This window comes from Lepisosteus platostomus, chromosome 7 (genome assembly GCF_059453375.1).
Source record: "Lepisosteus platostomus isolate fLepPlt1 chromosome 7, fLepPlt1.hap1, whole genome shotgun sequence".
Classification (NCBI taxonomy): domain Eukaryota; kingdom Metazoa; phylum Chordata; class Actinopteri; order Semionotiformes; family Lepisosteidae; genus Lepisosteus; species Lepisosteus platostomus.
The window spans coordinates 5,779,733-5,792,630 of record NC_142617.1 but is presented as its reverse complement, the minus strand read 5'-3'; the positions used below and the strand labels follow the sequence as shown (position 1 = coordinate 5,792,630).

Here is a 12,898-nt window from a genome sequence, read left to right as displayed (position 1 = left end):
CCTTGCTCAGGGGTACAACAGACATCTCTCCCCTGGGATTTGAACCCACAACCTTCCAGTCACAAGTCCAGAGCCCTGACCACTGCACCACACTCCTGTGTCTCGTTTCAGCAGCATCAGACAGGAATGGTCAGAACAGAGCCGATGGCTTGCAGGAACAGTAGAGGCTGTGTGGTGTATGTGACCCCATGTCCGTGAATTCCTTAGGAATAAAGTGGGAGGACACTCCCTCCAGCTGGGATTAGATAAACGGGTCATGTGGATTGTGTAAGATCTGAATAAACACAGTAGACTGCTTTCAAAATGATATCCTCTAGGATTTGGAGAAACCGTGTTGAGTATCAAGGACCATTCCTGAAAACCTTCAGTCAAAATTGATTGAAAACTTTACATTGGCATACAAAACTGCAAGCCAGAGCTTCGTCCGTATCTACATTGGCCTTTGAAGGTTTATTTTGTCTGCTTTTTGATGTCATTGCTTTCTGGGGTACGTTTTGTGACTGGTTGCTGTCGTATCCTGAAAGCAGGAGAGAGTGGAGAGGATACCTGCTGAAAGATGTTTTCCACAAGGGTATAATTGAACGATATTGTATTGCGCTCTTCTTAAAGAACTTTCGGCAATTGTTTCAGTTTTCCTTCCTTGATGAGACACTCTGAGTATCCTCAGAGGGCACACAGGAAACTTGTTCTGGTGAGAGATGAGAGCAAGTTGACGGTCTGGCAGAGTGAGCAAGGACTCGGACACAGGAGTCCTAGAGACGAGACTCCTCTCAACTGAGAGCTCTCTAGTGGCTATAATCTGCAAGAAGGTTATTCTAGATTGGCTGCTTATGATTTAGGGATGAGTGGAAATTATGTGGGATTTCTACTAAAACAGAGGCTTGTCCTTAGCTAAGGGCTTGTGGGGCTGTGGATCAAGCAACTTAGCAATGGTTCTTGAAGTCTAAACCCTAGTCTAAATCATAAACATTAGAGACACAACTAGATGACATCCTTTCATTGATTTGCTATTAACTACCTAGCCAAATGTCTCCTCTCATTGATAATCATTCATCTGTTTTAATGGTTTTTAAAATATTAAGGCCCTGAAAATGTCTTCAGTTTTTTCCCAAAATAAACAACTGTTTTGATATCTTTAAGAATTTTTTTCTGTAGGTTTTAATACAGACATTTCCCTTCAATGAGAATGGAGCACTTGCGCATTCTAAAAATATACTCTTTACTGGGGCTTCTCAGATATTTACACAATTTTTCTTTTTCCTGGAAGGACTTAGCACTTAGCTTATATCCTTAAATGGGCTCACATCCCTGAAAAACAAGTACAACAGGCAATGCGCTTTCACTTTAGTTGTGAACGAAACAAGTTCATTTTCCAAAACTGTGACCCCGATCCCTGCCGGGACAGAACAGAGTCAGCGAGTCTGTATCCTGTAGTAACAGGATGTCGCTAGATGGCCTCGAGTCACGTTTCACACATCCGTGCAGTCTCCTTCACACCCCTGGCCAGAGCAGGAGGGCTTGTCATTAGCAGTGTGATTGATGTAGTCAGTCTGTGAAGCCCCTTCTGAGCAAAGCCTTATTTCTTCTGGCTTCTTGCATTTTTTATTTCCCCACTTAAAAAAAAAATCTGTTGATTGTAGCTTTAAAGGTAGACTATAGAATGTCTTTAATGTATAGTTTCTGTATGCATTAGTGAACAGTACCTAGTTCTGTAATTGTATTGATAATACGTGAACAATGGAAGGAAACAAGTCCATTCACACTGCTGTTGTGTGCTGCATTTACATACTAGTTCTCATAGTGTGCATATTATTGTCCACATATTCAATTTAAACGTGTTATACATTTATCACAGCTCAAGTGCATGATCCTCTTTTTAGGAATGCAACAGTGAGAAAGAACCCACAACTAGCAGGTCATGGGTTAAAAATCCCTGTGACTCTGTTATCCCAGCTATTAGCTCTTTGCATCTGTTGTGGAAATGCGTCACGAATCGTAGTAACTCAGAAACAAAATAAGGCAGGCGTGTTCTGCATCTCGCGCACTGAATTTGCCAAACACACGTCAACTGCATCGCTGGATGAAGGGATCCTTTTCTTCTCTCTCTCTCGTTCAGCAGTTTCCTGCAGAAAGGCTTGTTCCTGATGGGAAAAGTGTAATCTGGAATAGCAAGCAGGGCTTCATTATTCCATCCCCTACGTACAGGAACATTGGGCTGTTCTCCTGCGAGACGGTGGCGAATGGAGTCCTGTACAGCACCAAATATTTAACACACAGGCAAGGTGAGCATGATTCCACGAGTCACAGTTTGCAATGTGCTGGGAATGAAAAAAAAGCTTGTTTTGTGCTGCTCATATTCACACGTACTGCATGTGTTTCTTTGTGCAGTGAATAAAATCATCGATGTGTACCTGAACGCCACCAGTCCTCTGAGGATGCTCCATGGAGACAGGCTGGCTCTGAACTGCACTGTCACTGCAGAGTGGAACGCCAGGGTAGTGTTCACCTGGAGCTATCCTGGGAAGGTGAGAACAGAGCACTGCCTTTATCACTTCAGCTGGAGAGCAGAGCACTCCCTGTATCACTCCTGCTGGAGAACAGAGCACTCCCTGTATCATTCCAGCCTGCTGTTTAATTACATTTTCAGTTCTCTCTCTTTCCTTTTAACATCTGGATTGTTGTTACCAAAACAAACAATTTCTTTATTGTTTACCAATAAACTGCATTTAACAGGGAAACATGAATCAGAGGTGGAGAAAGTGGAAGTATATTTAAATCTGAAAACACATAATGAAACTGAACTCAGGCACAGAAGTCCTAGAAACCAAGCTCCTCTTAGCTTTCAGTTTGAGATCATTATAATGGTTATAGTTTGCAAGTAGGCTGCTTTTGATTGGCTGCTTTTGATGGAGGAATGGCTTAAAATGTCCTAAGGACTAAAACCTCTACTTAGTCTTGAGCAGAGAAAACTACTTAGTCCTGATACAAGTATTCAAAATTCTCAACGAGAGTGACGGTCACTGCAGTGAACTTCTGTATTTCCAAGTCACCAGTGAAATATCCACCACAAGACGCACAAGAAATGGTAGTGCATTTCAAATTGAAATCTCGGGACACCCCTTTCCACAACGAGGTTTAGGATTATGGACCTAACTATGTTGTTGAGGCTTCTTTCCAAAAACAACTGCATCCTCGGATCAATTAACTACTGATTATCAAAGAGGCTGGATGGCCTCTTCTTGTTTGTGACATTCATGTTCTTAGTCCTTTTAGAATCAGGATGAATGACTCTCTTGAAACTGAATGCCTTTACCATGCATCCAGTTGTTTTCTCCCTCAGCTTCTAACGTCTTCAACTGGGCGGGAAACAAGGGTGGTACCTGTACATTCTTTCCTTACCACAGCTGTGAATAATGGCTTCTTCAGGGTTTTTATTTCCATCCTACTGTTAATTCTTTCTTAAAGCCGACTGCAGAGCTGAACATTGGCCGCGCTGCCGTTTGTAACCCTTGTAAACCAAAGCGCCAACATTCACCCCTGTCTTCTCACTCCTCAAGGCCAACAACTCCGCCACCATCACTAAACGGATGATTCAGGGGAGCGCCAACGTCTTCTACAGCGTGCTGGTGATTGACCCACTGCGCTCCTCCGACAGGGGCCTGTACAGGTGCCAGGTGCAGAGCGGCCCCTCGTCCCGGCAGACCAACACCACCCTCGTTGTCTATGGTGAGGAAGACCTCTTTTATGTTCTTCATCTCCGTGATTCTTTCTGCCTTTCTGCTTGGTTCCAGAAACGGTCAGTCTCTTATATTATTCATATATAAAACTGTTGATATTGAATCCTAAGCTACTTATATTTTTTTTCTATTTATGCAGCTGTATTGAAATGCTCTGCATAAAATTTGGTTTCTCCAGGCACAAGAACAACATCCCACTCCGGATTTGAACTGCCGTTCAGTCAGTTAGGGGTCCAGAATTTACTTGCTTAATCCCAGCTACTTCTACCTGCTGTAAAGCCAAACTCAGAACTCATTCTCATACAGGCCTTCCAATCCAGGCTCAAAACCTTGGCCCCTGGCAACTTCTTCTGCTTCTAATCCTTGTTCTTAAATGTGCTAATTTTGTTATCTTCTCTCTTTTTAACTTTTTTTTGTCTTACTACAAGTTGCTTTGAGAAGTTACTTTTAAAAATAATAATCCTTACACTTATATACTGTAGCCCTTTTCTGGACACTCCACTCAAAGCGCTTTACAGGTGATGGGGATCCCCTCCACCTGCACCAGTGTGCAACCCCACCTGGATGATGCACCAGTACACTCCCCACACTCCAGCTCTCAGTGGGGAGGAGAGCAGAGTGATGAAGCCAGTTCAGAGATGGGGATTATTAGGAGGCCATGACTGGTAAAGGCCAAGGGGACATTTTGGCCAGGATACTGGGGTTATCACCCCTACTCTTTTCTAGAAACACCCTGGGATTTTTAATGCCCACAAAGACTCAGGTTATGGGCTTTAGGACCCGCACAGACCACAGGGTGAGCGCCCTCTACTGGTGCCACTAACACCTCATCCTGCAGCAACCTTAGCTTACCATCCAGGTACTGGCCAGGCTCATGCCTGCTGAGCTTCAGTGGGTTGCCAGTTGTGACCTTCTGGCTAATTTATAGCACTTGGGAGATGGTGGGCACAGTGGCTCCAAAATAATTGACTTAAAAGCACGATCTGCCTTCATCTGAAACGTATCTGTCAAGATGATGGCTTCAGTGATCCTGCTTTTCTGGACGGACATCCAGAACGCACAGCCCTAGTCTGCATCATACCTCACCACACCTCCAAAGACGTAACCAAGGTTTTACCCTGCCTTCACTGTGCTGCCCACTGTGCCTTGTCCTGCCCATGCCCTTTCATGCCACCGTGAGCTTTTACATTGATAAGGAGAAGTGGCAGCAGGCTGTGAACAGGATGCCAAAGCTTGGCATGCAGATCTGCTCCTGTGGACGTGTCCTCTGAAGGAAAAAGGCTTTCGCGTCACTGTTGTTTGTACTTCCTTGAAGCAAATGTGCTCACTCCCATCCTTGGGTCCCATGTTCTATTTATACCCAGTAGAGTGATCTACTTTTCCTTTCTTTCCACAGAAAAGCCTTTCATTAATCTGAAACACAGACACGGACCCGTGGTGGAAGTGACAGCCGGCCAGAAGTCCTACCGGCTTTCATCCAAGCTTAGGGCCTTCCCATCTCCGGAAGTTATATGGTACGGGAGTCATTTACTGTAACATGCGATCCACGCTGGTGGGCGGGGGTGCCTGAGAACCAAGCGCTGAGAGCAGTCGCTTCAGCCGCTGTCTTTTTGGGAAAGAAAAAAGTCATCAAGATACTGAAGATTCCCAGATAGTCCACAGGGGTTATTTTTTTAACTTGAAAGAGGCTTTTTTTAGTTCCATTGGAGTGAATAAGGAAAAGAATTACCCCCAGGCAGAAGGAGTATGTCCTGTTCATATATAGGAACAAGAAAAGGTTATTTCCACACTCTTTTCCACTTTTCGGTGTGAAATTAACCCACGCTGATGTATCCCCCCCCCCCCAGGCCGTGCTCAGATATTGGCTAATATATATTATTACCCTTCTTCACGCAAGGCTCCACAGCCAAAACATTGTGTTTCTTTTCTTCTTTTCTCGGCATGGAATAAACCTTTACGTGTTCTAAAATATAGTATTATTAGGGTGTGGTGAAAAAGTCTTAGATACTATCAGAAGTTACAATATATATGTTTTTATCAATATCGGCAATTTACCCCAAAACTACTAGTGTTTTCTACTATTACAACCACTGTTATTAATACATCTCAATAAATCAAGCTTGTCATTAAGCAAGGGTTAATTGACATGGTCGAAAATACTCAAAAACATAATTGCAGCAGCTCAGGGTCATTTACAGTACATGAGGAGAGGTAACATGGTGTACCAACTAGTTCATCTCATTTACCACGCAGATCAAATCAGTCATCAAGTCTTTAGCACTATGTGTTCCTCTGTACATATTCAGAAGGCTGAAAAGTTATTTTTTATGCTTTGAATTTAGCTCAGGATTAATTTATTTCAGGAGAGGATCCAATGTTTCTGCATGAATGAAAGTTAGAGGGATTAGTTAAACTTGCATTAATCACACGTTAGGGTTAGTGTTCTTAGAATAGCTTTCTATAGAAATTTCCCAGTTCTGCATAAGTCATCCTCAGATTGCTTTCATGAAGCTAGAACTGGGAGTAATCCTGTGACTTCTTTAAACTCAACCAATTGAAATGAATAAAAAATGATGATATCATACTTCTGTTTTAAACCAGGATTACAGTGCATCTGTAAGTGATTCATTGTGACAGAAAGCAGGCTTCGGTACTAGAAGGAGGGAAGTCAGAGACATTTAAAATCACAACTGAACTACTAATAGAACATGACTGCAGGACTGAGTGCAAACACCCATATAGATTTAAATGAAGCTGATAAAGAAATGATCAGAAGAGTGAAGCATCATTCACATTGTGAGAATATGACTGGATTTTCTTGCCCATCAGGCTAAAAGATGGGAAGATCGCCGCAGAGCAGTGCTCCCGCTACAGGGTTGATGGGAACTCCCTGGTGATCAGGGATGTGTCTGAAGAGGATGCTGGTGTTTACACAATCCTGGTGGGGATTCAGCAGTACAGCCTCTATAGGAACCTCACTGTCTCGCTAGTTGTCAATGGTGAGTGGTGCCTCTCTTAATAATAATAATAATAATAATAATAATAATAATAATAATAATAATAATAATATAGTGATATTTATAATAGAGTAAGAAAACACTTTATTTCATTCTCCCACCTCCAACTTTATGCAGATTATGAAGAAAAATGACTTGTTCACTCCAGCACAGGGTGTGCCTTTGCTGGTCACCTAGTTCTTAGGAAGCCAGGAGGCCTGTGCTGGTCTGACCCCCCCCCCTGTGGACTGTGCCTGTTCTTGCAGTGAAGCCGCAGATTGGAGAGAAGGCCGTGTCCCAGGACCCTGGCACCTATGCCAGGGGCAGCAGGCAGACACTGCTCTGTACCGCCTACGCCTTCCCCCCGCCCCAGATCCAGTGGCTGTGGCACCCCTGCCCGAAGAACAGCATGAAAGGACTGTAAGTACACGAGTTCTCCAGCTTCTCCCAGGCCTGTTTTTCCGCTTCCCGCACTCGTCAGGCAGGGCTTGCAGGCAGGTGTAGGAATGCCAGCTCTTCCAGGGCCCTCACCGCTACAAAGCCAAATTGGTCGCAGAATGTCACCATCGCAAAAAGATGAAAGGTGCCAACCTGGCAAAAGCCAGCATAGCGATGCAGACCCAAGGGAAAATGTAGTTGTTTTTTTTTTTGTCGTTCGCTGGGAGCAAAGAAATAATGGTGGGGGGAAAAAAAAAACTTGCGGTGGGGCAAAGCACTGTGAAAGTGGTGCTGGCTGTGCGTTCCACATGGAGGGCTTCCAGGCTTTGGGAAGACCTGCTGGAGGAGGGGAGGGCAGCCTCACTTGTCCAGGGCCTTCTGCAGAAAGCTGTGAGTCACGGCTTCCAGCTGCTTTTTGGCTGATACTCTTTGTATGCGGTCACGGAGAGTGTTTCTTCTCGGCAAGAGCTGAGGCATTCACAGTCCCTCTCCTTCCTCGCAGTCATTTTTGAGAGTCTTTTCCAGACCCTTTCCTCTTCCTTGGGTACTGTCAGCAGCCTGCATGAAAAGCAGAGCAAGCTGGAAAACAACCAAAGTGCATGTACTGTACACTGAGGGTTTCCATGACACGACCCTGTCCCTGGTGTGGAGTCAGGTCCCATCTTGTAAATCATGATTTCTCCTGTTCTAAATAAAAATCAAACATTTTAATTAATTTCCTTTGCATAACAGAGGGCAGAAGAGTTGTTTATTATTGGCGTTGCTACTAAGCATCCTGCGATCCGTTTTCTGCATTGACAAACATTCCATTTTCTCATGGGAAACTTTTGCCAAGATGCAAACCTGCCCATTTATGAAGAGGATCTGAGTCATTGCCGATGCATCATTGCATGTGCTGCAGAAACGATCCTTTCAGCTCGAGGGCAAGTCACAGATAGAAGAGGAGTTTGGACGTAATAGCTGCTGATACCTCCAAGTCTCCAGGCACAGACACACACAAACCCGAACACTACACCACTGACAATGGCAGATAGGGCAGAATAAGCCTGGTGAGTCTCCAGCCTTGTTCAGCAGCAATGGGCTAATCAGCTCTGCATGGTACTTTGCACACCTACACATGCATCTCCAGGCTCATGACATCAGAACAATTGCCAATGAAAATTTGGATTTGATCTTGCATTTTTCATACTCACATTGCTGGCTACTGTTTAGCTTGTACAGACAGATCCACGCTATATTGTAGTTGCACTACATGATCCTTTTCTAGCTACCCTGGAAAACCAGAGTCTAATGCAAAACGCAGAGCTCTAGATATCACCCAGGCCCCCGTGCTATGGGGGGGAGGAGGGGGGGGCGTGTTAATTGCAGTTTGGGGTCAGGGGCTGCTGACAGGGGGTGGCAGCTCTCCAAATGTGCAGTATAACTCACAAGAGCAGCGACTGCCTGCCTGCTTCGCATTTTGTACATGTGTTTGAAGATCTCGACGAGAGATCGAGCCCCTTTTTTCTTTGCAGTTGCATTTAGGATGTTAGACATTTGCATGTGTGCAGTTCTGTTGATCCACCTGGCTGTATTATGCAGATACTTTATGAGGCCCTTGTTCTTTGTAGCGTCCAAGCGCCTCTAGCCTGATGGCAGGCTGACGGATGGGAGCAGCAGTGGTGCTAGCCTGAGGACAGTACAGAGCTCTGGCTGATAATGATGGCCTTGTCCTGAGCAGGCCATGGGAGTTTTCTTATCTCACTCTGGCAGGAGGTGCTGTGAGCTTCCTGTGCGAAATCAGAGCGCTCACCGCTTTCCTCTTGTTGTTTGGCTTCCTCCCCCATCACGAGAAGGTTCCCAGCAGCATGATTGTCTCTTAAGTCTTCAAATGTGGCAACAACACGCTTCCTCAAGAGCTTGATCTATTCTTGAGACCCGGGAGTTCGACCCCCTGCACTCCCCTTCCACAGATACAATCAGCGCGGCTCGTAAGCGCAGCACAGGGGTGGGTGTTGCATTTCCAAGGCTGAACTCCGTGTGACAGCGGTGGTCCTTCACATGAACCTCTGCGCTCCGCGAAGACACCCTGCCAGCGAGAGCCCGACTCTCCCAGGAGGAGAGGGGCGAGGAGGAGGAGGAGGACAGGGGGAGTGGGGTGGGCTCTCTGGGCCCGGGAGAGGGAGCGATCCTCTGCTGGGCGGAAGGCCTACCCAGTGGCAGGGATGGAGGACACAAGCGAAGTGTAGGAGATTCTGCGCTTCTTGACGCAAAGGCAAAAGCAGCTGAAATCGGATGGCGCACAGAAAAAAAAAACGGGACTTTTTTTTGGGGCAACTTTTTTTTTCTGGTGCAACCAATGCTTTACTTTTTTTTAACTCTGTGTCCTTTCTGGGGGGAGGGGCTACAACCCCACTACGTACGTTTTAGTCTCCGTCTTCATTTTGAAGGTGTGAAGTTCCATCCGTCGTCTTAACAGGATACCAGCTTTCCAACTTTGCAATCTGCTCCCATTTACTTGGTACTACGATGGACATCTTCTCTGATGTTGTATTCATACTCAAAGCGCAGCAAGAGCCCAAACCACTACAGTTATCAAGTGCCTGTCTCTAGTTACTCCACTGATGCTGTGATATTTAACTTGATTAATCTGCCTTTATTAACCTATGTTTATGTTTAGTTACACTTAAATACACAAAAGACTGACTCAGCGATTAAGTTTAAAAGAAAATGTTGTCGCTTTCTTAAAAGGGATAGGATTAAATGCAGCATCTATGTATTCTGTGCAGTCTGGTACAGTATTCAAACATTTCTGAATATGGGATTTAATCATGCAAGCCGACCTTGTAAGAAGATGGAGTGTTTTTATTATATGTCGTAATGGGTTCAGAAAAAAAAAAGTAGGGCTTTCTTTAAGTCTTTGTAACTGTGTGTGTATACTGAGAGTCATTAAAAACTTGACCAAACACTCGGGATTTTCAATTCAGTGCTCATTTGTTGCATTTGCAATGCCTCTCAGTAGATATAGAAGGTTGTCATTCCACTGAGCGATGGAGTGTTATTGTACTCGAGATCTCTGAGAGGGTGTCTTACTAACTGAGGCTGTGGAGAATCGGTGAACACAACTGCTACAAACCCAGCAGGCTTCCTCCTTTCTAGATGTGTAGAGTCTTCCCTCACCAGCATTCCTCCCACTGGCCTGAAAGCCCACAGGCACACTGAGCGCTCCACACAAGTGCCCTGCATCAGCTTCTTCTGCGCTTAAGAATGATGTCAAGAAGACATCGATCATCCTATCAATCCTATCACCCTATCAATGATAGACATCCCCCTCTACTCACGCACAGTTCTGACCACTGAAACAGAGCCTCAGTGACACAAAGAGTCAAACTCTTCCAAAGCTAGAACTTCTATTTAATAACCTGTAGCCGGTCTCTCTCTGTGCCCATTGTATGTGGATCATACAGTCTGGGAGGACACCTCACAGCCTGGGAGGGTTGGGTTTGTGCCTTGTACTCTGCTCTGATCAAGTGTAGCATTTTTGACGGGTCTGTGTTTTATGTCTTTTTCTGTATGGTGGTGATGCTGATGGTGATGTATTTTATTTGTATTTGCAATGTGTAATAGTGTGAAGTGTATGAGCACTGCTGACTCGTGGACCTTGGAATGAGGTGTTGCATATATACGGGTCAATCCCAATCTGCATTGTTTTATTTTAATAAATTAATTTTATACAGATGACCTTATAGGTAATATATGAATCAGATATTTAATAACCATTTTTATATTACTAATTGATTTTTAAAATATGCTGTAATTGATTGAATGGCAACGTAAATTGTAAAGTTTTATATTTAAAAAATGAATATTTTGCATTTTGTGGTATATAAAATGTATGTAATGTTTGTCTTTTTTACACAAGGAAATCTATTAAATGTTTTTAACAGATTTGCTTACAATGACTGTTTTCCTATCTTCATTTAGACAAAGAGATATGTAGAGGAACAGTTTTAAGCCATCTCTCTCAGTGGGGTCTCAGATCATGAAACAGTCCACTTTCACAGTGCTGAATGCCCTTACTGATAATGCTGATGGTACAATTCATTTTTATTAATTGTGCATTTTTATTAAATGTTTTAATTGTTAAATGAAAGCTTTTATTCGAATGCCTTAGTTAATGACTGTAATGCTTTCACTTGACAGTGTATTTAAGCATTTATCATCCTACTATCATCACATACCTCGTTCATAAAACATCCTTTACCCATTCCATCTATAGTTTGTCCAAACCCATATACAGTATACACCTTTGAAGCGTGTTGGACAGTACAGTACTAATCATTGTTTCTGGCATTAATCACTAAATTGGGATGCCATGATATTGTCTGTTGCCTTGTAGGTTAAGAAAACAAATGAAAAGGGCTACAGTAATGAATGAATATATTTTGCAATAGCACAATCACAAACATTCAGCAATCTTTGCGCAAAGCTAGTATGAAACTGTCTACATACAGTACATGCAAATAATGACAGACGTTTTGCAAAATTTCTTGATTTTCATTCCCACGCTAGTCAATAACACCATGATCACTTTAATGTCAGAAGAGATTCAGAAGCCACTGCATTTCAGGTTGCAGGGTTGCTCAGACTTTGAGAAAAAAAAAATATGCAGAACCAGCAGTGCATGATACAGACCACACATAGAACAATGTGAAGCCATCCAGGCATGAAATAGAACTGATTGAATTATAATTATCAGTTGTTCAGCTGAGTAATGTCCATCCAGCACTGGGACAAAATCAGTGTGCAGGATAACACTGCACTCAGCACACAGATGAATGACAGTGAGAAAGGGCACATTGTTATACTCGAGTGAACAACTAGAGTGACGTTAAATAGATCAGGTTTACCATGACTGTAGGAAATGTGTGAAAACCTCCTCTTGGAAAAGGAAGAAAAATGGACTGACACGGCAGTTAAGTTGCAGTCTCATGCTTTCCCAGTTGAAGCACAGCTGCTCTTCATCACAAGCTCCTGACTCTGCTCCTGTGATGCAGAGAGCCATGTTTAGGAAGACTAGGTACCGGAGATCCCATCCCAAGCCATGCAACAACCATGGACCAGTTTCCATTGCAGATACTTTCAGTGATCACAGAACCACAGAGCATATCTCTTGCTGTCGGTCATTGTTTCATTGTTTAGTGAGCACCAAACTGTGACAACACACAGCCAAGTCAGATCTGATGGGCTGCATTACTGAGACACTCTAGAGAAGACCCTTAGTGTTTCACTCCTAGCTTTTCCTTGCACACGCCTTGTTAAGTATCCCGCTGTGCAAAAGTCTTTACTCTAACTCATTTCTTGACAAGAAGAGAAAGAAATCCAGAGTGCAAGGTCCTTCAAGATGCTCTTTTCACTGCTGTTCAGATTCCGAGCTGAGAACTTTCTCTTTGGTAGACTGAAGTGCCAGGCTCTGTTAATTGTCCATCGGCACTCAACCAGTGTGAGACCTCTTGTGGCTCTATAGCAATGCTTTTCACTGGGGAGCAGAAGGGAGGTTCCAAGGGATGCTGTGAGGGTCACCTTTGATCTGTGACATCTGACCTCCACACTCTGAAAAAAACCAGGAGAAGCTGCTGGCTATGTGCTTTGCGTGGTAGTTTCACATTGTGGAAAGCAAACTAAAAAAATTGATGACTTTTCCAGCTCTTAAGGAGAGAGAGTTGTATGAATAGGGAGAGAGAAGTG

General features: G+C 43.9%; 1 protein-coding gene across 4 annotated transcripts in view; it reads left to right on the top strand.

Annotated features, from left to right (window-relative positions):
* Positions 1 to 12,898, top strand: part of flt1 (fms related receptor tyrosine kinase 1) — a 58,861-nt gene that overhangs the window by 14,469 nt on the left and 31,494 nt on the right. For 2 of the 4 annotated variants that reach the window (XM_088638839.1, XM_088638837.1), the window contains exons 5-10: positions 2,120 to 2,282; positions 2,389 to 2,525; positions 3,558 to 3,726; positions 5,134 to 5,251; positions 6,567 to 6,736; positions 7,000 to 7,153. In XM_088638839.1, the coding sequence (XP_088494965.1) occupies positions 2,120 to 2,282; positions 2,389 to 2,525; positions 3,558 to 3,726; positions 5,134 to 5,251; positions 6,567 to 6,736; positions 7,000 to 7,153 (911 nt within the window). Of the gene's footprint in view, positions 1 to 2,116; positions 2,283 to 2,388; positions 2,526 to 3,557; positions 3,727 to 5,133; positions 5,252 to 6,566; positions 6,737 to 6,999; positions 7,154 to 12,898 lie in introns of all 4 variants that reach the window. The other 2 variants (XM_088638838.1, XM_088638836.1) reach the window with 1 other exon arrangement.